General features: G+C 40.0%; 1 protein-coding gene across 1 annotated transcript in view; it reads right to left on the bottom strand.

Annotated features, from left to right (window-relative positions):
- The window catches only part of GABRA3 (gamma-aminobutyric acid type A receptor subunit alpha3), a 230,157-nt gene that overhangs the window by 101,114 nt on the left and 102,282 nt on the right, over positions 1–26,761 (bottom strand). Inside the window, exons 4-5 of the mRNA XM_055122007.1 lie at positions 14,682–14,749; positions 6,129–6,349 (exon numbers count right to left, since the gene is read on the bottom strand). Of these exons, the coding sequence (XP_054977982.1) occupies positions 6,129–6,349; positions 14,682–14,749 (289 nt within the window). The remainder of the gene's footprint in view (positions 1–6,128; positions 6,350–14,681; positions 14,750–26,761) is intronic.

Genomic DNA, 26,761 nt, shown 5'->3' with positions numbered 1-26,761 from the left:
GGAGGCACTTTAAAAGTGATCTGCTTGGAAAATCTGCCAACTTTTCCTGTACCTGGAATGTAATTCCTGATAATGGCATATATTCAAATTGATTGTCACCAGTGGTTTTACCACAAGCATGCCAGGTATGTGAAGGAAGACCCCCACAGCTACTCCGCTCACCGTTTTATACTTAAGGACAATATTACAATTCGGATCCCATTAACAACTCAAGAAATACTTTGGAAGAACTAGGTAATGAAGCTACAAAAAGAGACAAGAATTTTTCCAGTGTATGATGTCACTTCATGAGTCCCTGTGTTCATGCATGCTGCTGCCTTTGCTTGGGATCACCTCCTGAACCTCACCCTTTCCCTGTTTGGTACATACTCGCATTCACTCCCAGCTCAACAAACAAGGGAAGCAATTCCTTTATACTTCGAATTACTTTGGATGCTCCCTGCCCTGTAATTCCATTGCAGTTTTCACCTTGCTCAAGTTAAGGGCTCTTGGAAATAGGATTCTGTCTACCCACAATGGCAGCGTTAAGCAGAAGAAGGCTTCAAGGTCATAGGGGACGTGAGTTGGGTCTGGTTTATATGTGTATAGCTCAATACGTCAAACATCATAAGCACTCAGAGATACGTTGAATGAATGATACAAGTCAAGGATAAAATCAAGTTAAATTCAGTAAGTTCTTCTACTTCCCATTCAGAATAATAGAAACTTTTAGCGCCTCATACCACATTTATGGGAAATAGGCACAGAGGAGAAAATGAACACATTTACCCACATCTTCACCAATAACTGTCATGAACAGAAATTAATTTCTCTATCTATCCCTGTCTGGGAAAATAAAATAAAAAACTTTATCACTTTGTGCATCATCTCAGGCTGGACTATTCACCTTCTCTGTATCATTCCAATTTAGTATATATGTGTGCTGTCACAGCAAATAGCAGGTAATGACCTTGGGCCTGCGTTTTTATGGTTGTCTTGGGGCCCCGAGATGAGGCACAGGAAGGCTTTGTTCTAAACTGCCCTAGTTATAAAACCCGTATAATCGGTGGTCAGATTTTTGTTTTCTCATGGAATCCAGATACTGTTTCTAAGAGTTAAAACAATAGCACCAATGCTGTAGAATAAAACTTGCTGGACACTAAGAAGTGCTTTTCAAACCTTTCTTTTTCAATTTGCACTTTTCATGTGTCTGCAAGACAGACAGCGGCAGCATTATTATCAGAATGATAAAGCAAATATTTTTTCTCGGCCATAAAGTCGCTAGATGAATAAAGCATGGTGCTATCATCAGATTCACGCTTTTTAGTTTTGATCTGGCATTTCCCTCAGGACCCACATTCCTGGAATCACAGTGAAACCCCAACCACTGAGGGGAAACAGGAACTCACCAGACACCCCAACTTCCAAAGGGCGTCTGTCCCTTAGCTTCTTACCCCGTGGTTTACTCCAGGAAGTGACTTATACTGACCCAATGGGTTATGAACATTTTGCCATCACACAAGCCTGTGATTATCAGTCAATGACTGACATGGAGACCGTTTATATGCTGGAGTTCCTTGGGCAAAAGGTGATGCATAGAAAATACTAATGGTGGAGCTGGCGCAATAGCACAGCGGGTAGGGCGTTTGTCTTGCATGCGGCCAACCTGGGTTTGATTCCCAGCATCCCATATGGTCGGTCCCCTGAGCACCGCCAGGGGTAATTCCTGAGTGCAGAGCCAGGAGTAACCTCTGAGCATCGCCGGGTGTGACCCAAAAAGCAAAAAAAAAAAAAAAAAGGAAAATACTAATGGTGTCCTGAGTTATTCTGTACTTCGCAATCGCCCTTAGGGCATTTGCATCTGCTCTTTTTGGATCAAACTTGGCTTTCTTGTTGAAATCATATGGGAATGAATGGCCCAGTGGCCTCTTCTTTCCATCTGCCCACTTTGTTTTCAGGAGGTGAATCTTTTGATCTGCTTCATCTTTCCCCTCCTCTCCAGATTTCAAGATTCCCAACCACCCCACTCCTTTCTTTTCTCGTGTATAACTCTCCCACAAATTTAATCCTATCATTTACTTATTTTTAATTTCTCAAATATATTTTTCTTCTCGTTAACTGGCTCTCATTCATTCCTTCATTCACTCACTCACTCTTCTCTGCTACTCGTCTCATCCTTCTGTCCCTTTTCTTTACTGCCTGTCACTCTCTCATGCATCTAGCTTCTCTTCTATCCCTTATCCTACCACATCCTGTCCGTCCTCTCCTCCCTTCCTATCTACTTTACCCCACTGCTTTCCCCCCAAATCATCCCTGTGCTTATCTCTTTAAATTCTTCTCTTTTTTTGTACTAAATTGCAAGCATGTCTCTTTTCTTTTTTCCTCCACTCATGCTCTGTAATCTAAAAATTCCCCTATCTGTGTCATAAACAGTCAAGCTTCTTCTCTGTCCTCTCTTTGTTTTCAAAAGTTCTGTCTCACGACAGTGTGACAAGAGGTGACCCTGTTCTTTACTGGCAAAAACATCACTGTTGTTTGGACAGGTGGTCCCTTATGGTTTACTCGGGGAACTTGATGTCAACAAAAGCCTATTTCTACTGTGTGTTCAATCTTTGTGTTTCTACTCAGCCCCTTATGCTTCCTCACAAATATATAACACTTACTTTGGCTTTAACATGCCACTTTCTTCACTCCAAAAGTCAGCAACTGTAAGGTTAGGTTGGTTACTAGAAAGATGGGAAAAGTGAGTAGAGGGTTTATTTTTAAAATATTTGTTCATTTCTGGGGTCAAATGCAACAGAACTCAGGAATACTCCTGGATCTTGCTCTGGGATCATTCCTGGCTGTGTTTCGGGGACCCTGTGGGGTGCCGGGGATTCAACCTGGGTCGCTGCATGCAAGGCAAGAGCCCTCACCACCGTTTTATGGCTCCAACTACTCCTCCCTTTCTTTTTCAAACAAATCCCCTGGAAACATTTTATATTTCCCATATCCTCTAGTCTACAGCAATTCCTAAACATTCTCATGGCTCTAACAGCTCCACTAAACCATTTCACATGAGAAAGACCTAGGGTTGGTTATCACCGGACCACAAATGTACCATTATATACTACATCATGAGATCTCGCCGTGACCAGCAACAACATTGTAAAAGCGTGCAAATAATACTTTCAATCTCCAATTTTCTTGGCTGCCCCTAATTATCTAAAACTTCAGAAATCAATAGAAATACCAATAATAATGCTAATAAAAGTCCGAACAATTAAGTGTTGGCTTCACTGGAGACACTTGTGGTAAGTGGGATGTGCATTTTTGTACCCTTCCCATTGCTTATCTTTATGACTTCAGTTAATCTCTGTCCCTATATCAATGTGATTGTCTTGAGAACAAAGGCGACATCTTATTATGTCTGCAAACCCAGAACTGAGTTTAGGCCATGTATGTACTTAGAGGACAAATAGGTTTGGTTATAAAAATAAGTGGATGACTATATTGGAATTTCTTCTATCATATACCCTCTTTCTCCTACTCACCTCACCCAGGATCCCTATGCCTATTTCTCTATGAATTCTTTTCTTTCTTCTTATTCATGGATTTCTCAGCTACAACTGATCTGGCTGCTTCTAGGATACTCTAAATATTTTATTTATTTTCTATATTTTAATTTTCTTTCATCTCCCCCTTTATCTTCTTAATGTCTCTATATTTATTTTATTTCATCTCCCGTCTTTAATTTCTTTCAGCTACCCCTTTATCATCTTAATGTTTCTATATTTTTCCTCTCCTCTTATATTCTCTCTTTCCTGTATCCTCATATTATATGTATATATGTGAAGAAATAATGGGAGAAATCAACAAATGCCTAATTTCCATCTGTTGATATTGTCAGATGATTGTTCTCTTCCTCAATGCATGTTCTCCCCACTTCTATCCACTCTACTTCTGTTCCCCCTTATTCGCTCTTACTGTTTATTCTCATTTCAATTCTACTCTACCACTTATTTCTTTCTGATAATTATCCACTGAGTAACCATTCTGTCTTTTAATCTTTTTGTATCCCAAGTTCTTCAGGGGAAAAGGTCAACACAAACACCAACTTAAAATTAAAAAGAACTGTCACATAGCAAGCGTATTTCATATAGTTATCACATATCTGCCAGACACTCATTACTCGGAATTTCATTGCACAAAATAACAAATCCAAATGTCTGAAATAGCCTAGAGCTTGCTCTGAGGATCTCACTTTCCATCCAATAAATACACACTTAGCTACTTAAGACAGACACCCATTAATGTGGTGTATCTGGGAAGCGAAGGGCAATTAGGACAGAGAAGGGACCAGTATGACAATCACTGTCACTTTCACTGTCACCCCATTGTTCATCAATTTGCTTGAGCAGGTGCCAGTAAGGTCTCTATTCATCCCTGTCGCTTGGAAGTGTAGCCCAATGGCATATTGGGGGCTCTTTCAGGGTCAGGAGAATGAGGACCATCATTGTTACTGCTTTTGCCATATCTAGTATGCCACAGATAGCTTGCCAGGCTCTGTGGGAGTATGACAATAATAATTGGAAATAATCATTTTTGTCAGGAACTGAGTTTTGAAAGTATATAAAGGGATATGACTGATAACCTTTCAATACCTGTATTGCAAACTGTAACTCCGAAATAAGTGAAGGGGAGGAAGGGAGAGAAGGAGGAGGAAGGGAAGGAAGAAAAGAGAGAGAGAGAGAGAGAGAGAGAGAACACAAAAGTGCCTACCTAAGAGGCAGGCTGTGGGGGAATGATGGGAAGGAAACTGGGACACTGGTGGTGGGAAATGTACACTGTTGGAGGGACAGGTGTTGGAACATTGTATGACTGAAACCCAATCATGAAAAACTTTGTAACTGTGTCTATCACTGTGATTTAAAAAAAATTAACTTTAAAAATGTGGTGGGGGAGGCTTTAGCAAGCAACAACTGATAGTAGAGGTTCTAGCAAAAGCAGAAACAGAAAGAAAATTTTAATGCGTTGGAGCAAAAAAAAATCATATAGAATGGAAATGTTTTTCAAATAACTCTTTTTGAAAGCAAAATTCAACACCAAAATGCTCAATGCCATACAAAATAGAAAAATTATGAAAATGTATGAAGCCTTTATGCTTTGAGGGTAGAAAAATATAAAATACATTCTATGAAGATGTAACTAGGAATTTGTTATGTATATTGCATAAAAAGATATTTTGAACTTATTTAGTAAATTCACTCATATCAAACTATTCAGCATTCCCAGGCAATAAGGTCAAAATAAATTGTTGTTGCAATTTTAAATATCTATTTGGTTTAATTGTACACATACACACATAGATGTTTCTTTCCAAAGTAGCAATCATCATCTAATTTGGTGCTCAGAACTTCATCATAGTGGTAGATTGCTGTTGCAGTGAATTCTAGCTGATTTGGATTGCCACAGTGTTTACTGCATTTATATATAGTCTGTGCAAATGACTGTCAGTCTCTGAATCCTCGAGGGGGCTCCACACCCTGGTGTGCTCAGGAATCACTCTTGACAATGTCTAGGAGACCACAAGTGGTACCAGGGTTTGAACCCAAATCAGGCACATGTAAGGCAAATGCCTTACCTGGTATGTTGTCTCTCCAAACCCAACTCTATTATGTATATTTAAGTGCTCTTAAATATATATACAACTTGTGTTAGTTTACTTTTAAAATTATTTATGTATTTATTTTACTTTTTAGGTCATACCCGGTAATGCACAGGGTTACTCCTAGCTCTGCACTCAGAAATTACTGCGGTGGTGCTCAAGTGACCATATGGGATGCTGGGAATCGAACCTGGATAGGCCACTTGCAAGGCAAACACCCTACCCGCTGTTCTATCGCTCCAGCCCCAACTTGTGTTAGTTTATATGTACATTTGATTATGCATACATTCATATGTCATGACTGTATATATATATATAAAACTTTATATTTGAGAATGTTTGTAGGTACAACTTTCTATTTGTATGTTTATCTACAAAATACATGCATTAGTACGTTCTCCTGTAAACATGTCAGTAAATATATACTTAGCTGTGCACTTTTAACCTGTAAGGCTCAAAGAGCATTGAGCAGTGTCCCCGTCCCCCGCCCCGGCCCTCTGACCTCATTGTGTAGAGAAGGGTCCCGTTGTCCACCAGCCGGAGCAGCTTGTTCGGTGTGGTCATGTTATGAGCCACCGATTTCTTGCCATTGTGGAAAAAGGTGTCTGGGGTCCAAATCTTGCTAGCCAGGAGATTGTTCAGGGGAAGGATCTTCATGGGTCCGTCAAATTTCAGCCTTTCGTCATGCCAGGTCTGCCGGAAAAACACATCGATGGTATACTCCTAGGGAGAAAAGAAGAGAGGCGCTTTGGAGCAGAGTGCCCACGAGAGCCCCTGGGAGGAGCTCTTGTATGCAGTAATGAAGTTGTTCGATTCCCTCAGAGAAACAAATCTATTCACAGTGAGGACAGAAAATGGTTCTGACTATAGAACCATCCCAGCATTAACAGCACGATGATGAGTTGACAGCATCTTCTTTGGGAAAGTCACCGGGAACACCTTGGCCCTCTCTTGAGAAGGCCAGAGTCCCCTTCTTGCCCCCAGCCTCTCTCCACGCACTGACTAGCAATGAAAAGTCCTGGCATTGGAAGGCACATTTCATCTAGCCCTTAAACACAAAGGCCAGGGACCAGAAAGATAACAGGGCATTTGCCTTACACTCAGTCAAGCTGGGTTTTACCTTAGCATCCCACCATGTCCCCGTGGCAACACCAGCAGTGATCCCTGAGCACACAGACAGGAGTGGCCTCCAAACAACAACAAGTCTGGGAAGTAAGTATTAGATTATCTTCGATGAATAAGAAAAACTTTCAGATAGATAAGATTAAAACTACACATAGAGGGGCCAGAGAGATAGTATGGCAGGTAAGGTGCTTGCACTGCATGCGGCCAGCCTGGATTCCATCCCCACATCCCATAATTGTCCCTTGAGAACCTCAAATATTATGTCTCTGGCATTCCCAAATGCATTGATCTGAGTACAAATTAAACTAGAATTAATGTTCCAGGTTTTACTAAGAGCACAAAAATCGTTTGACTCTGCCATTCCACAATAAGGGGATAAAGAGAGGAAGGGAGCCAAAGAAAATTTAAAAGCAACACAAAGAAAACAAAAACTTAAGGAGGGGCTGGAGAGCCAGCCCAGGGGGTAACATACTTACCTTGCACAGGCCGGCCTGGATACCTGGATCAATACCCAGCACCCAAAAGCAGCCCCCCCGCCCCCAGCCTCATGCTGAATGCAGAGCCAAAACTTTGCCCTGAGCATCCTATGGTACGGCTCAAAGGCCAAAAACAAACACTTGAGGAAATTTTAACCTTCCGGGAGAGCAAAGCACAGTCTGGAAGTGAGTACTTTGTGGCTTCCCTCTCCCACAAGTGCTCTTTCAAACCTAGATTTCCCCCGGCGGGTATCACAGTCTTACTAGCTTTAAGGTAGCAAAGAATCTAAAATTTTAGGGGTCTGGGTGACAAAAAATGTGTCCAAGGAAGAAGGTCTCCAAATCAGGGTATCTATGCTCCCCAAATCCTGGCTGACCACTACGCTACAACAATGTGGCAGACTCCGAGACAGATTTTTCAAATGCAGGTAGGTCAAAGGGGCTGGAGCGATAGCACAGTGGGAAGGCATTTGCCCTACACGCCTCGAGCCAGGTTCAATCCCCGGTAGGTACTGCATGCGGCCCTGAAGCAGGGTTGAGAGTGATCCCTGAGTGCAGAGCCTTGAGAACTGCTGGGTTTATCTGCCTCCCCATATAAACCCAAAAAACAAAATTGTTTTCTCCCATTACCTGCGAAAAGACTGTGGGTACTGCTTATGTGTTTGGCAGAAATCTACAGAAGTACTGGATTAACATTTTAGGAACTAGAGCTTGGAAATATTCAGAGTTGTAAAATCAGGGAAAGGCTCTGGCAGCATGAGAATGACTAAGAGATGAATGCCAAGATCTGAGTAGAAAGCTTATCCAGAGCCTTGGCTGACCAAGTAACCATGGAAAAATAAAGCAAAGATAAGAGACGCTTAGAATTCTTTGAAGAACAATCTTTTAATGGCTTCCACTGAGACTTGGATAAAGTTCCAATATCCTTCCCTTCCCTAGAACATACGGTCTTCACAAACTGGCCCGAGCCTTCCTCTCTAACTAACCTTTTCTCTATTCTTCCACAAAATAAGCAATTTGTCTTGTCTCTTTCTTCCAAGCATACCAAGGATATTAATGCCTACGGATAGGGTGATTACATAACTTAGTGTCTAAACTGGAACGCTCTTGAGAGCGAGGAGACTTAATCAATTATTATATCCAGACAATAGGTACAAAGTGAGACTATGCCAGGAAAGAAGCTTACCACAGACAACACCAAGGTCCTTAAGGGCTCGGCTTCAGCAGAGAGTAAATTAGATCACATGAACTAAACAGAACTAGATACAGCATGAAAATACAAAGAGTCAATGCGTCTAGCCAAGCCTGGGTTCTGAATGCAGAGAGCTTTAGGGGAAGCAAGCTCAAGCCTAATGCTCTATACAACTGAGGCTTATGTGCCTCTTTGCTGCTTACTTAGAAACTGATAAAGGACATAAAATTGGTCTTTTTTAAAGGATGGGGATGGAGATAACTATAGGCTGATTTACAAAAGCAGTCACAACACTTTGACAAGGATTTGCTGAAAATAAGCTAACAATCCACAACAATAATTACACTTAAAATGATGATTATTAAATCATGAATCTTCTGGTTTTCTTCTATCATCTATAAGCTCCGTGGGGGCATTTGGTATGTCCCTGTCAACTATAAATCTTCCTGAGAGATAACAGGAACTCTAAAACATTTTGAATGAACATGAGATTGAATGAATTTCAGGCAGAGCTATTGAAAGAAGTTCTTCATGTAGTGTAAAAAATTAGTCTGATCAAGTGTTAGCACACTTGTGAACAAGCTAAACAATGACCCTTATAAATCACAAGGACTATAAAATGAGATGGAACCCATAATCAGAGTAAACCAACTAGAATGGGAAGGGACTGGGGCTATATGGGTTAATCCAGTCTTTCGTTATTTGGAAGGCGGGGGGGGGGGTAAGACAGCAGAACTTGTAAAATTTATAAAACAGGAGAGGAAAACAAATGGAAATATAAAAAAATGCTTTGATACTAAAGACAAGAAGAGAGAAAATAAGAAGAATAGAAAATAGCAAATAAAATTAGAAAAAGCACATTAAAACAGGGGCTGAAGAGATAGTATAGCTGCTTAGGTTCTTGCTTTGCATGTAGCCAACCTGGGTTCAATCTCTGGCATTCATATTGTACCCTGGGCACCACCAGGAGTGATTCCTGAGTACTGAGCCAGGAATAATTCCTGAGTATTGCCAGGTGTGTCCCCCAAAACAAACACACACACCCAAAAATATATATAAAGTATAAACAAGAAACACAATTTTTTGCTATGTATATGTGAGTCACATCCAAAGACACAAAATGCAGGTTAAAATCAAAGTACTGAAACCTATGTATGTGCAAATTCTAATCAAAATAAAGTGAAACAATTGTAAAACAGACATAATAGACGGTAAGACATTTTTCTTTGAGATAAAATATTATTACACTAAAAATGGAGTGTCACACATAGAAAATAAAACTGCATATTGAAAAGGTGGACACATGGGACCACAGACATACAGTCCAGTGAGTAGATACTTGCCTTGCATGTTGCCAACCTACATTCACTCCCCACTACCACAGGAGTGATCCCTGGGCACAGAGCCAGGAAGAAACCCTGAGCACTTCTAGGGGTAGTCCAACACCAAATCTAAAAAGACTTTTAAAAACAGGTGACTTGGGAAAATACATAAGGCACAAATTAAATTACAAAGAGGAAGCAACAGACCTATAAACTCAAAAATCCAACAAACAATTATATAATTAAAATATGACAAGTATGACCTAAGGAACACTGACAGAGTACATATGGCAATGAAAAATGAAAAAAACATGAACTCATGGTTGTGGTTATCTCTGAGGGAGAGAGACAGAGGGATGGGCTCAGAATAATTGCATGGGAAACTTCATCTTCTTGTTGACAACTGTTTTTTTTTTGGCGTTTTGGGTAACACCTGGCAATGCACAGGCGTTACTCCTGGCTTTCTACTCAGGAATTACTCCTGGTGGTGCTCAGGGGACCATATGGGATGCTGAGAATCGAACCCGGGTCAGCTGCGTGCAAGGCAAATGCTCTACACGCTGTACTATCGCTCCAGCCCCAACAACTGTTTCTTCTTAACATGAAAAGTTGCTAACAGTTCAGATTAAAAACTGGATAATGGGTACCTATGTTTTGTATATTTTTCTGTACACAGCCAAAAGTATTCGGGAAAAATTACATACTCATCATTTCCTTCATACTATCCTCTGACCTTAAGCCCAAAGCAATCTGATTTGGATCTTACTGTTCTAGAAATGTGATCAATTCCTCCCTTGCAAATTGAGCCCATGTTTATTCTCCAGAGATAATTATGCCCAAATTGATAAATGAATTCTGTTGTTTGGTGAGGCATTTCAATCAAATCTTCCAGATAATAAGCCTAAGCTGGTCTCCTGGGAAGGGCTACGAGTCCATTTCTGACACTGTGCAAAGAGATGGCACTGAGCTCTTTGAGAAGGCAGTTCCAGTTTGAACAGTTCCAGTTCCATCAGCTCTGAAAATCTCTGCCCCCTATTAAAGCAGGTGACCAGAAAGCAACTGGCAGTCTGATTTCTCTTCAGTAGGATCTGCAGCCAAGTTACTTGACAGTGGCATTACAGATCTTTTCCGGTGCCACAAGCAGGCTCTGTCCCTTAGGATTGCTCCCCAGACCATCCTTTGTTCTGTGCCTTCCTGGCATCATTGTCGAGCTAGACATGCAAAAGCCACATCCTTCTCTCAGCTTCAGACCTTCAGATAGTCTCAGCTTGTTTATGTGGTCTGCCTGTCTATTCGACACAAATGTAGCCCAGGAGACTCCTACTCATGGAACCCTGTGAGAGGCCCATTTCCATGCTGCACAGAGAAGCATGCTGTCCTCTCCAGTATGGGAAGCTGAGGCTTAGTGTCTGTCTTTCAACATACAAAAAGGCTCTCCACTGTTCTAGGTCCAAGCCCGGCAGTAAACAAGGGATGAATCGAGACACAACCAGTTTTTAGAGTGCTAGAGAGAAATAGGTACAAAAATTTCAAATCCACAAGCCACCGGAAAATATACCTCTATGGAACTTTCTTTTTATTTAACTCCATTTTTCATGGCTACCCCTTGCAACCACGTATGATTTTCATAAGCTGTGGTCAGACTAAAATGTATACCACTCAAGCCCGGTTATAATAATTATGGTTCAATGTTCTTTTTTTTCTGTTATAGATTGTTTGCCCAGCTTTCTCTTCGTCTTCTTACTGGGTTGGACAGCCACTCTCTTATTGTGCTGTCTACCTGTGTCATTGCATGACTGTCGAGGAAGTTTCTCTATCAGCAGTGTGCTAGCTGGCCCTTGTTAACTGGAAGGTAAATAGTGAAAGTACGTGCTGGGAAGAAAGTAGGGGGTGACAACACCTAGACTTGTCATTATAAGTTCTCAGAATGTTCTCTCTGATTCTGCTAATATGATTCTTGTCAGATTTCTTTTCTCACTGGTGTTAGCTGCACCTTCGATGAATATTTGTGGAATGTGTAACTCAGGGCCTGGGGCCCACACCTCCCCTATGCTCAAGGACATTGAGAGCTTGATGAAAATGTTGTCAGAAGGTAATTTGGACAGAAATGGGACACAGTGTTTTTCTCTGCTGTTAAAGTTCTTTTTTCCTTAATCTTCTTCAGTTATGCTGGGCAAATAAGAAAGGAGAAATGTTCATGACATACAACGCGAGGATTGAATAGAGGTACACAGGAAAATGGGGAAGTGATTACCAAGAGCAAGTCAATTAGCATTCCATTCAATTTGCACAGCTGTAATTATTTTTTGGTATGGCAAGAACATTTAGTACAGGCTTAGAAAATGTCAAATTGCCTTTTGACCTTCCTTTCCAAACACTGACCATTATGCAAGCAATTCCAAGGCCAGTAGCCCACCACTTTCTCTACACCCTGATTCATAAGAAGGTAACAAATGGCTGGTAGAGCCAAAGAACTAGGCTATGAAACAGAGCTCACTGGGTCTGACAGGTTCGAAGCCAGATTCCGGCAATATGCAGATGCTTCTGAGCAGCCTATGACTTTGCAGAATTTTCAGTCAAGTGGAGGAACATAGAACAAATTTTCCATAAATGTAATGTGTTCCGTTTCACTTGCTATTGCACATAGTGGATGCTAAACACTGCAAGGATGGTGATCCTGTGCTTCATAAAGCTTTGTGTCAAAAGCAGGACCCTGGGCAGTCAACGTTGGACCAAGTAGTGCCATTACAGCAAAGGGTTATGGGTGATGGCAATTCACTGCTCAAATTGGCACCACAATTTCCCCCCCTTTATGAACAAAATACTGGCTTTCCTTCGGGCAATAGTCTGGGCAACAATTGTATGGTTGGCAGGAAGTTAAAAACACAGACAGTCCTAACCTCCATCTCCTTTTCCAAACAGCCTGTGTTTCGGGGAGCCTGGGTTACCTTCCATTAGTTGCTTAAAGTTCAGATGTCTGTCTTAGGTTCCACCCAAAGTCAACCCACCTTGGTTCAACTGCCATTACCTACTTGAAACACTTTAGGGGAATAAAAATTTTTAACACCACGAAAGATCTTACCAGCCAGAATGGTCAGAGATATTCTGCCTTTTTACAGGATGGAAGTGTAGCCAAAAATAACTTACAAGTTATTTGACCAAGTCTCATTATCAGCAGGGAGCCGTTCTATTGCTTCTGCTTAATCAAGAGGGAGAAACACAAAGAAATTGGAACAGGAAACATTATAACAGATAGGGAAAAAATCTGATTTATTTCTGATGACTCCAGAACCACTGCATACACATGTGTGCCTATTTTGATGGGGAAGGGACTGGGAAAGGAGCTACCTGGCAAGGGATGTGTATGTTTTTCTGCAATAAAATGCACTGAGCATCAACATCTGTGTGTATGGGTGTCTATGCAGTAGTGTGTGGGTTAGCTCTACTTTGTGTGTTTCCTTGTGTGCATGCATATTTTTCTAAATGTGTTCGTGGTTGTTCATTCACAATGAGAGTGTGGGTCTGCAGAGCAGCTGTTCAGGTACTTTCTTATAAAAAACCAAATCCAGCTACTCATTTTCTGCAACACAAAAAGAGGACTGCATATTCCTAGTGAATCTGCTAATCATCAGGGTCTAAAAGTTTTCCAAAGACAGTGGATCATTGGAATCCTTTATTCCAGAGTTAGACTTCTAATGAGCACTTGGCTAATGATCAATTGGCCAGGTTTTAATACATGGCTCTATATGAACTGTGGGGAGTAGGAGTCAACTGGTTGAGTGGGGAAGTGTAGACAGGTTTTTGTTCTGCCCTTAATACAGTTGTCTCCAGGCTCTAACCCTCATGCATCAGTCATACGGCTCATTGCGTTCCACCTTTTATATGAAGTACTCCAGTTAGTGGTAGTGAAGCCGGAAGACTTGGAACTTGCCCATAAGGTGTTAAAATGAAGTCTAATATATCGTTGTCATATTCTTCATTCAATAGTTGAAAGAAAAAGTTTAAGCATCTCTCTTTCCCTCCGGGCTTCAAAGATACTCATGACTCCCTTTTGGTTATCTGACTCCTACACCTTGCTTGATTGATGAGTCATGTAAAACCAACATTCTGGAATCAAAGCCAGTCTTTCTCCCCTTCTAGTACATCCTGCAGAAAACACCAGAACAGGCATTTCAAGCGAGCAAAATATTCTTAGCCTTCTAGTCAAATCCACTCAACAGTTCTGTGTAACCCAGAGGACAAGTTCTTATTATGTGTCAGTGCAATGGTTCAGATTTACCCAAAAGGCCAAAAAAACCCTTGATTACTTTTAATCCCACTGAATAAAAAATATAGGGGGAAAATCCATGAAAGTTCTACTTGATATTTTTCAACACAAATTTTTCCACACAAAATTACTCAGAGAAACTTCTAGAATATCTAATAACTACAAGGCAGACTGAAAGGATAGTAACTTCTTTGTTGTCCTTTAGGATAACAAATCCATCAAATCTCAGCCATTCAATCAGTAATGATGAAGTGGTCTATTAAATGAGGGTCTCCTGCCTCAATGCCCCACTGTACTCAGTATGTAAGCAGCAAGGGAGAATGGTAGCGAAGTAGGGAGTCCTTCCAGATGATTCACAAGAGATCGACCAATTGCTACTGTGCAGTATTTAGTCCTATTCCTGTAATCTGCTCAGCATTCCCCCACTCACTTCTGTGAAACTATTTTCCAGAAGTGCTTCTGACTCTTCCACTGAATGCTTCACTACCCTGGTCAATTCAAGTCCCCAGAGAACCGTGTGTTTTCAAGGAATAACCTTCTTGTCAGAGAGCTCCACCAAGTGCTCACTAGAGAAACTATTGTTCTGTGTGTGTTATTGCCATAATAAGATATCGATTAATTTCCTCTGACTTGTATTATCTGTAACTTTTACCTTTGCAAGAACTAGACTTACCATGTCAGTGTCTGACACAGGGCCAAAACTGGTCACATAGATGTCAGTCTTCACTTCTGTCACTGCATCTGGCAAAAAAAAAATTAAAAATGAAAAGCAGATTTTTATTAAAATCATATCCCTTCATTCAGACAGTAACTTCTGTCATTGAAATGCCAGCAGCCACCTTGCTACTTCTGAATAACGGTATTTAGTACAATCACCAGAATGCCCCTTAAGATAGCATAGTGAGATAGCATAGTGGTTTGGGTGATTGCCTTGCATGCAGCCAACCTGGATTCTAACCCTGGCATCCCACATGGTGCCCCCAGCACTGCCAGGAGTGATTCCTGAATGCAGAGCCAAAAGAAACTCCTGAGGACCTCTGGGTGTGGCCCCAAAATCAAAATCCAAAACAAAAAAGAAAGAAAGAAAGAAAGAAAGAAAGAAAGAAAGAAAGAAAGAAAGAAAGAAAGAAAGAAGGAAGGAAGGAAGGAAGGAAGGAAGGAAGGAAGGAAGGAAGGAAGGAAGGAAGGAAGGAAGGAAGGAAGGAAGGAAGGAAGGAAGGAAGGAAGGAAGGAAGGAAGGAAGGGAGAGAGAGAAAGAAAGAAAGAAAGAAAGAAAGAAAGAAGAAAAGAAAAGAAAAGAAAAGAAAAGAAAAGAAAAGAAAAGAAAAGAAAAGAAAAGAAAAGAAAAGAAAAGAAAAGAAAAGAAAAGAAAAGAAAAGAAAAGAGACAAAGGGGCTGGAGCAATAGAGCCGCAGGTAGGGTGCTTGTCTTGCCTTTGCATGCAGCTGACCCAGATTTGACCTCCGACATCCCATAGGGTCTCCTGAACCCCACCAAGAGTGATTCGTGAGTGCATAATTGGGCATTATCCCCTGAGCATTGTTGGGTGTGACCCCAAACAAATAATAATAATAATAATAAATCTCACCAACACCAATTTCATTCAGTACAATAAAAGAGCCTCCCTCCCAAAAAAATCTGAAAATTAGGAAAAGCACTTAGAAATCTGGCTTTCACACATGCTGGCCCCGCCAACTGGATGACCCTTATCTGGGACAGACAGACAGAGACTTCATGCCCAGATGCCACTTACGGCCCTGTGCCTGCTTCCGACTCAAGGAGAATGTGAACTGCAGCATTCCCTGGATGCAATGAGAATATCCCATGTAAGACCCTCCCTGCCTGGCTGTCAGAGAAGCTCGTGTTGCTGGGCCACTCCCCAGGGATGAGAGAGACTGGCATGATGGCTTAGCACCTGGGGACAGCTGCCCAGGAGACCTGCCTGGGTTCACAAGAGATTTTGAGTGAATGAGAAATAAACCTGGGGATTGAGTCCAGTGATTTGAAGGTGACTAGTGCCACCTACCACATTTTTTTTGAATTTACTTTTCTTGATAATAACCGTTTCTCTGCCTGCCTTTCCATATCAGTACATGGCAAAGAGACTTCCCAGTGAAGATTCTTGCAGTGAAACAGGAATCTGATCCCATATTTGCCAATGTGGCAATGATACCTGCATGAGTGAGCTTATTTGACCACTGTTTTTCCTCTGCTTCTGTCAGTCCTGTTGATCCCGTTTTAACCAGGACTAGCCTATCCAGTTCAGGACACCTCAAATGTCAGCACTTAAGGGAGGTGCGGCAGCCTAGCAAATCCCACTCCACCTACCAAACACCTTGCTGTTAGCTTAACTTAACCCAAGTCTCACTCCAGTCCTGGAGATAGAAGCACAGTAACGTACACAAGCAGCAGAATTTAAGAGCACACACAAACACACACACGAGATGAGAGAACACAATGAAACCACCACCACACTGCAGAGCCATTTCTTCTCACTTGTGGACAGATAAAGAATGAACTCATTTCATCTCCAGTATCATTACGGCATTCATCAGTCCTACAAGTGTGTACTTAGATCTTGGTGACTTGTCAGTCTCCAAAAGCAGCCCTTAGGTGCAATACGATGTTCTAGCATCCAAGCATGGTGTGTGTACAAGAAACTGCAGTCCCCACAGACATTTGCAGAAGAGACTCTGATTACAGTTTATTAACAGTTAGTATGATGGGAAATTCAAGAAAACATTCCCAAGTTTAATCAGCAAACAGCGCATCCCTGAGTCCAGAGCTGTGTTTCAAATACTTGGGCTATCACCTAGAACACAGACTTCCCTTGGAGGCACACTGCGCTGGAAGAATACATGATATTTCAGAACAAGAGCATGTTCCCCCAAAGTCTCAGATATACTGACAGATTCACTGACTAGAGAAGTACTTTCCTGACCCCCTCCCTGACAAAATCAATTACTGGGAGAAAGCACTGAATGGGAGAGAACAATTAATATCCCACGTAAGACCCTCCGTGCCTGGCCGCCACAAAAGCTTGTGCTGCTGGGCCACTTCCCGGGGGTGAGGGAGGCTGGCACAATGGCTAAGCACCTGGGGACAGCTACCAGGTCTCCTGAGATTGTGAATAAATGAGAAATATGCCTGGACATTAAGTGCAGTTGCAGATGGAATCTGAATCCAGACTTTTGGCAGGATATAGATAGAAACACAGCAACTTTCTAAACCAATGACATTGTAAAACTGGAATATTGATAAACAGAAACGGGGAATCCCAGACCATGGGGAGGAAGAAGATAGAGTATTCTGAGGCTGCTCAACTTCCAAGGGAAGAAGATGATCAAATTGGGTAGAAAGGAAGTCTTGGGGCTGCTAAAGCTTGAGTCTGGGTCTCTGCCCGGGAATACCCGCTGCCTTGTTCTCCTTGGGTGGCTGGCTTGTAGAGTGAAAACTTATCCAATTCTGTGTTTTCTCCCAGTTGAACTAGGAATTCTGGATGAATGGTCAAGTGCAAAGCTGAAAGTGTCCAGTGGTGTCCAGAATGAAGCTTTATAGTTTTCTGAGAGGTAAGAAGATTTATGCAAATCCGGTGCTATGACTCTCTCAGTTGTTCATACTTAAAAGATACCCATGGCTTGCTCAGAAGCAAATCATGCAGTGAAAAACCACAATCCCACTGGGCTGAGGCTCATCCTTGGGAACTTTCTCTGGCTTGGCAGAAGGGACTGTTTGGTCTAGTACTCTAGACATCGTATACCTGCTTCCACCATTTCAGTCCCATTTAGAAAAGAAATATTAAATGTAGACTACGTAGAATAAGATAAAAGTGGGTTTTTTAATAGAAAAAAATGGATGTGTCACTTGTAATGCATATCAATTAAGTAACAAGGATAGAAAATGCAAAGTAACAATATTAATAATAAAAATTAATATCATAGAGGGTAGGGTGCTTGCCTTGCACGCAGCTGACCCAGGTTCGATTCCTCCACCCCTCTTGGAGAGCCTTGCGAGCTACCAAGAGTATCTAGCCCGCACGGCAGAGCCTGGCAAGCTACCTGTGGCGTATTCGATATGCCAAAACCAGTAACAAGAAGTCTCACAATGGAGACGTTACTGGTGCCCATTTGAGCAAATCAATGAGCAACGGGATGACAGTGACAGTGACAGTGATTATCAAAAGTGATCTCACAATCCTTCAAATTAAAACAAGAAGACATCAATAGGTTTTTAGGAAGGTGTCAAAGTTAATCTAAAATGAACAAATTCCTCAAAAACATACCCTACTGAAAACAGGAGACTAAATGGGAAAATGTAAAGAACCCAATATCTATTGATGATGTTAAATATATGATTAAGAACCAGGATACAGGGGCTGGAGTAGTGACACAGTGGGTAGGGCCTTTGGCTTATATGCTGCTGACTCTGGTTCAATTCCCAGCATCTCATAAAGTTCACCCGTGCACTGCCAGGAGTAATTCCTGAGTGCAGAGCCAGGAGTAATTCCTGTTCATCACTGGGTGTGACAAAAAAAGTTTTAAAAATCAGTATACAAACAGAACTTCAATTCTAATAGATATGGTATCTATGAAGTCTTCTAAACACTTAGGGAAGATTAACACCAAACTCACTTTGGAGAATAAACATGAAGAAAAATTTCAGATTTTCTTTTAAGTCAGGATATATTCCTTAACCAAAATGAATGATGACATTGCCCAAAAAGACAAATGACAGAAGACTGGTCCTCATTAGTAAAGGTGCAAAAACTGAGAGAGAAGCTCTTCCCCATTTCTCTTAACGAAATCCTGGCATTTTCACTTTAGAGATCTTGCAGAGTTTTGATCGATCATGACTTTGGATCTGATTATTATGTTATTTTAAAATGTTGTCACTGCTATATAAAAGATGACTGTTTTTCTGCTAGTTCTTCCATCTAGCTACCTTGTTTTAGTAACTCATTAACTTGAATAGTTTGTCTATTCTTTTAGGCTTTCCACATACATATTCATAACGTCTTTCAAATATAAAAGATCTGATAGCAAGTGTCCTTTGCTTGCTCCTAAGTTTTCTTAGTAGGAAATGTTTTCATATGTCATCCTTAATAATGGGTATTTTATATTTGCTATTTTTGTTATATTCTACTTCATTTCTCCCCCTCCCCTACTTCATTTTTTATGTATTAATTTATTGAAGCACAAAGAAATTTTTGCTCTGTAAATAAATGTTACCTCAGTAAATTAAGCTTGTTATATATGAATAAAGGCATTTCCTTCTATTTCAGTCTGCTGAAACGTGTAATAAATAAATCTCGCACCTTATCAGTTGTTTTTCAGCAACTTTTATGATTTTTATGAATGTTTTCTCACTTTTCTCTTACTCTAGTGGACAAAATATATATGTATTAATTGAAATATGAGTTGTAAACCACTTCTGAAGACTTATTAATCATAATGCGTTTTAAAAATAGCATTGCATTTAATTCTTGACTATTTGGGACTTGGATCTCTCTTTTGATGTGCCAAAGGTTTATTTTTATTCCATTCACTCTCTTTTGATGTACCATAGGTTTATTTTTATTCCATTCAATTTTATTTAAGATCGTTATTTAGGTAACATAGGTTGTGTTACTTTTGATATGTAAGGCAGAGAGCATTACCATACCAGCCATCACGTTGGCACCATCCCTCCACCACTGACTCTAGAATCCTTCACATCTGCCTTTTACCTGTCACACCCCACCTCCACCTTGCAACGACTATTACTGGGTAACTGCTCCTCCTACGTCACACAGTACCTCCACTTCACTTTATTACTCCAGATGAGCACACAGCTTGGAGCTTGTGGATTTAACCTCATCTGCCTTCTAATATAAACAGGAAAATTCCTTCTGGAAAGTTAAGTCATCTTCATTACCAAACATGCATTTCTATCTTTTGCTTGACAACCTCCTTCTAAATTCAAGGGGTCCAAAAGTTACATTTTTCTTAAACATCTCAAACATCTAGAAATATTTGGTGCCTTTATGCAAGTTTCACGAATTTTTTTGGCCTGAAGCATTTCTACTGAAACCAGGAAAACAGCAATATTACTGCACAAGGAAGCCAGAGCTTCTCAGCCACATCATCTTTCTGGCCCTCTGGGTGCCCCCAACTCTTTCTAGGGGGCTTCAGGTGGAAATGACATACATGAAGGGCCATATCATGAGACCAGGGGGACAACCTGTAGGATTGTGGGGCATAGAAGGAAACAAGATTGGAAGGGGCCATCCCTGGTTGAGAAATAATGCTTTAGGAACAACTGATTAAGAAAAGCAGTTCATCATTTTGGCTCTTCTGAGAGCTCTGCATCATATCTTCTGGTAGCTGATCTCAAAAATGTTGCTACATAGTATGAAGGAAACTACTTTAGGGAGTGAAAAGGGATATGGCTCAAAGGGACATAAACTAGACCCCAAGTCTCACCTAAACAGTTTCATGGAACATCTACTTGCCATCCAGGGGGGAAAAAAACCGCAAACCCTTTAGATTCCCTAAATTCCTAGCCCAGGCACACCCATGCTTGAGCAATCCACTTATTTAAAAGGCAAGGAAGATGAAATTCTAAGTAATTGGAAATTTCTAGTTAAGACCATTGATGAGGAGGCCCAGTAAAATTACATTAGCTGAAACTGGGGTCATTAGTGAAACCGGGTTCATTGCTGGTAGGAAATGGACACTGGTGGAAGGATGGGTGTTGGGCCATTATATAACTGAAACAAGATCATAAACAGCTTTGAAATTATGTATCTCACAGTGACTCAGTTTAAATAATTGAAATAAAAAAGAATTCAAGCAAATGCTAAGTTTTAGTCTGATGTCATTACGGCCAAAAGCCATTGAATTTCTTGAAGATTGAAATTTATTAATTGTACAGAATAGGATTTGACCTAATCATTTTCCCAACAATTTAATTTAGTTTTTAAAAAAAATGTGCCAATTAGATAAGAAAGGTTAATATATTGACATGGAATATAATTTAAATTTATTTAAATTGGAATATAATTTAAATTAATTTAAATTGGAATATAATTCAGGTGCTTCCCTTTTTGAAAAGTTTGTTTTCTTCTATTTAAATATGATAAGTTTCAAGGTATCTTCAAAAAAAGAGGAAGCAGTTTTCTTTTATTCTATTCCTAACTTATTGTATCATGAATGGAAGTTTGTTCTAGCAAATATTTTATTTGTGTTTGCTGAAATGATCATATATATTTCTCTCTAATTATGTAGCACTGCAGTCCCATTATTCATCGATTTGATCGAGCGGGCACCAGTAAAATCTCCATTGTGAGACTTGTTACTGTTTTTGGCATATCAAATATGCCATGGGTAGCTTGCCAGGCTCTACCATGCGGGTGAGATACTCTTGGTAGCTTTCTGGGCTCTCTGAGAGGGACGGAGGAATCGAACCTAGGTCAGAGGAATCAAACCCGGGTTGGCTGCGTGCAAGGCAAATGCCCTATCCTCTGTGCTATCACTCCATCTAATTATGTAAATACAAGGAATTAGCTTTACTTATTTTTAAATTTCAATCAAACTAAATTCTGAGAATAAACTTTGCTTAGTCATCATGAACTATCATTAATTCAATTTTTAAAAATTTTGCTAGCCCATGCTAGAGCAATAGTACACGGGTAGGGTGTTTGACTTGCATGTGGCCAACCCAGGTTCGATTCCCAGCATTCCATAGTGTCCCCCGAGCACCGCCAGGAGTAATTCCTGAGTGCAAAGCCAGGCGTAACCCCTGAGCATTTTTTATGTGTGACCTAAAAAGCAAAAAAAAAAAAAAAATTGCTGGCGCTAATTTTTCAGGGGCTTGAGGATAGTTCAAGTGGTCAAGCACATTATCTAGCATGCAATGCCCTGAGCTTGATCCCTTTCATTCATTGCATGATCCACTAAATACTAGGAGGTGAAACCCTGCATCTATGTCGTGTATTCTTCAAGTATTGCAGAATATGGCCCCGAGGGCCACAGAGCGCCACTCACAGTGGTCTTGCCAGCCCCTAGTACTACCAGACTCTATTAGGACGGAAGCCTTACTCCTAGCCCTGAACTACCCGGCAAAGCATCAAAGAAATAACCCCTGTTCAAAGAAAAGAATATTGTGCCGTGTGATTTTTCTTTTTTATTTTTTGCAATCTTTCCTTCTGTTGATATATTGCATTACATTAATGGACTTGAATACGTTGAGCCATTCCCTTATCCCTGGAATGTATGTCACTTGGTCATGATGTCCGATCCTCTTAATAAACTGTTGGATTTGGTTCACTAATACTGCTCGAAAATATTTGCATCTTTGTTCTTTGAAGATAACGGTCAATAGTTTCCTTTTTAGTGATGTCTTTGATTTTGGTATCAGAGTTGTTCACTCATACAAAGGACTTTGGAAGAACTGCCTTTCTAAACAATTTCTGAAAAATTTGAAAAGGCTTTATACTAGCTTATCATCTTTGAAAGCTTGGTAGACTCACTAGTAAATCTATATACATGTGGGTTTTTGTTTTCGGGAAGACTTTTGATTATCATTTCTATTTTCTTGCCTGTAATTAGCCAGCTCATGCTTTTCTTTTCTTGCTGGTTCAGTCCTGGAAAATTGAGTGTGTATGAAAATTGGTCCACTGCTTTTAAGTTTTCAATTTAGTGGCATAAACATGTCCATGGCAGTCTCATGATCTTTTACATTGTATTCCTAAAATTTAACAGTATTGTAAATCATGCTGTCTACGCTAAAAAGACAGGAAAATAGATATTTTGACTTTTTGTAACAACTGTAATGACTGATAGACTTGATGTCTGTTTCTATTTGTTCCATCTATTCTCAGTTTTCTCCTTTGTCTGTCTTCCTATGGGCTCAGTGTTTTTAATGCTTTTTAAAATGTAGGCACCATGATTTATAAAGCTGTCCATAGTAGAGTTTTAAGCATACAATATTCCAACACAACCCCACCACCAGTATCAGCTTTTCTCTACTAATGTACCCAGTTGCCCTCCCACACCCTAACTTGAGTCCTGAACAGGCACGTTTAAAATTCTTAATATTGTGGTTTGGGTTCTATGCTTATAGTATTGAAGATCTCCCAATCTGTCTCAAACCTCAAACCCCCATTAAATCTCATGACATTCAAAGATTTAAAACATTGACTAATGAGTTTGTATAAAATCACAACACATAAAGTAACCAAATCCATACTGAGGAAGAAATTAGGAGGTTTCTCATTCTCATTACCTGAGTAGAAACTATAATGTAAAATCATAGTAATCAAAACAGCATGGAACAAGAATAAGTATAGACTCTCTGAACAGTGCATTACAATCAAGTACCTAAAGACAAACTCGCAGATCGCTGGTCAACTAAGGAGCAGAGTACATAAAGTGGAGTAAAGATTGCCTCTTCAACAAGGCGTGTTGAAAAGGTACTGGAGAAACTGGATAACAACAGACTGAAAATGAAGCTGGCTTGAGTATTTTTATTCTATTTGTTTTGTAATAATTTTTACTTAATTAGCCAGTTTTTCTTGAATTTATACAAGTGCACATCCTAATGAACAACATTTACCTAATACATAAATCACATAAGGTGCAGTTTTTAAAAAAATTCTTCTGCAGTATACTTCAGCCTGATCTACTTTTGGTCTTTGTGCTCACTGAAGTCATATATTACCTACCAAAATATATACATATACTGAGGCCAAAGAGCATAATACAGTGGGTAAAGAGCTTGCCTTGCACACGGCTGACTTGGGTTCAATTTCCAGCATTCCATATGGTCCTCTAAGGACCTCCAGAAGGAACTCCTGAGTGCAGAGTCAGAACAAAGCTCTGAACAACGCTGGGCGTGGCCAAAAGAACAAACTAATACATATAACATGCAAGTTCATATCACTTACATATTTATGTGTATTTTAAGTCATACAACATATTATTTTTGAATTATCACTGAAAGAGATTTATAATACGGAAAACTATTTTATATTTACCCACAATTATTTTTTTATTTCAATGGTTCCTCCCTTCTTTGTGTAGACCCATATTTCTATCTGGCATCATTTTTCTTCTCCCTGAAATAATTCCCTCAAAATATCTAGCAGTAAAGATCTGCTGCTGAATTTCAGCTTTTCTGAGTCTGAAAAAGTGTTCTGCCTATATTTTAAAAATATATTATCTACAGTTGCATAATTCTAAACTGACAGTTTTGTCAGGACTTTAAAGCTGTTGCTAATTACTTCTTGCATGTTTGTTGCTGACACAAAGTCTGCTGTCCTAAAATTGTCTCTGTGCATGTTGTTTTACTCCTTAAGATTTTCTCTTTGTCACTGGTTATGTGGACTTTAATTAGTTCCACTGGGGTACTTTCTTCATATTTCTTATTTGTTTAGGTTCTTGGTTCTGTGGGATTATGATTTTCAACCTGGTTTTCTTCAATTTTTTTTTAATTGAATCATAGTGAGATATAGTTCCAAAGTTGTTCGTGATTGGGTTTCAGTCATATAATGTTCCAACACCTGTCCCTTCACCAGTGTAAATTTCCCACCACCAATGTCTCCAGTTTCCCTCCCGTGCTCCCCCCACCCAGCCCCTCCCTCTCTCCCTCTCCCATTTCTCTCCCTCCCTCTCTCCCTCTCCTCTCCTCTCCCTGCTCCCTCCGCTTTTGGGCCTTATGTTTTGCAATACAGATACTGTAAGGTTATCAGGTACATCCCTTTACCTAATTTCAACAATGTTCCTGTCCACGGTGGTCATACTGGACCCTTCTCTATCCTAACTGCTCATGCTCTCCAGACTCTCTGCGGCAAGCATCCAACCACTGAGCAGTCTTCCTGGCACTTGTTTTCCCTGGCCTTGGATATAAGTTTCATAGTATTAGTATATATGTATATAGACATATATTACCCACAAATGAATGATTTTCTTTAATATGCTTTATGCCTTACTTTAATAATCCATTTTTATTTATATGATGCCACTGGAAGCTATTCATGTATGTCAATGGATATTGCTCTGATATTTTTTTCATTTCTGGTAGGTACTATTCCTGAGCACTCAAACTCCTCAATTTTCTGCTAGCTCTATAAAGTATATTTTTCACTGAGCTATTTTTGGCATCCACAAGCTCAGTTTTTTTTACTTCCATGTCTCTACTCAACAAACTCATGTTTTCTCTACCTCTTCAACATAAGAGACATAAGTACAAAAACTATTATTTTGATTCATTTAATATACACTTTTATATGTGCCATTTCTTCACCTATTTTGGTTTATTGGGGTGGGGGTGTTGGGCCACACGAGGCCATGCTCAGGGCTCACCCCTTCCTGCACACAGGGATCACTCCTGGCAGGCTCAGAGGACCCTAAAATACGACAAGTCGTACCTGGCTTTGCTGTGTCCAAGGCGAGCACCTAACCACTGGAAGGTTATTCTGGCCCCATCTTTGGATTGATTATTTTTCCCTTTGAGGGACTGTATACTTTTTGGTCTTGTGCCAGCTAATATTTTACTAGAAACTAATTATGAAATTCACAATTATGCATTGTGAATTTCATTTCATCATACATTAAGTATTTTTATATTACTGTAAATATTATTGAACTTGATTCTGAAATAACTAAGTTACTTGGAAAGAGTGAGCCTTCTAAAGCTTGTCAAGCTTTGTTTGTTGGTATTTTCAGCAGCTGTGAGTTTGGCCACAATCAATGAAGTCCCTGAAGCTGCATCCTCCTGAGAACCTTATCATATGTACCAACTGGTATGAGTATTATATTTTTTACACTGATTGATGGGAACATAAATATCCCACTTTCCCTTTTTTGGTAGTCTTTTGCTGAAATCTGGATTATTTCCTCTTATATGCTATTTCCTCTTACCTGAAAACATAAAGAAAAATCAAATCCAGTGTAGACTCCTGTATCTCCCACTCTCATTTGCCCTTCTCCATCTCACTCTTCTCCATGCAGCTCCAGCTTCTTTTCTACAAACTTTAGCCAGTTTGGACTTGACCAATTTACAAATCTTTTTGGTCCACTGAGGGACTCCACCACTATCTGGACCTACCTTTGCAGCAGGCATTTTCCAGATAGTAAGCTAATGCTATATGAGGGCTCACCTGCTCTTCCTTCTCTTGGGAATCATTGTGTACGTTGTCTTGGTTTGATTTCAGAATGCCACTATATATTCATTCTCTTTGATTGCTCTTTAAGATGAGAGAGTAGAAATCTCCCTGCTACTACATGTGAGCAAGAAGCAAAAGACTCCAAATATATTCTTCATAGCTACTCAATTCTACACATCTACAACTAAATGAATTTCAACGTCCTTCCAATACCTAATTTTTCCAAGATACCATTCTAAAATAAACAGGAGAATATCACCTGTTGGGAGAAAATGTGGTGTCCATAGTATATTGTTGTGCCATAAACCCAGTCATCCAAACATGGAGTCAACATTTTTGAAGTTATACTTTTCCAAATCCTATCATTTAATTAACCACCAAAATTCTCTCTAGTCACACAACCATCACTCTTTTCTCTTGGATAGCTGCAATGGATTTGCGACTGTCTTCTCTTTGAATGCCACTTGTCTCTAATATATAATGTATGCAAAACCAGCAGCATAAAATCTTCCTCTAAAAACAAACGTCATCAGCAACAACAATCCACTGCAAACATAACTGGTGTTACTTAATGGGTTTATTATAATAGTCTAGGTATAGTAATTCAA

This window comes from Sorex araneus, chromosome X (genome assembly GCF_027595985.1).
Source record: "Sorex araneus isolate mSorAra2 chromosome X, mSorAra2.pri, whole genome shotgun sequence".
NCBI classification, from domain to species: Eukaryota; Metazoa; Chordata; class Mammalia; order Eulipotyphla; family Soricidae; genus Sorex; species Sorex araneus.
This window is presented reverse-complemented; position numbering and strand designations above follow the sequence as displayed.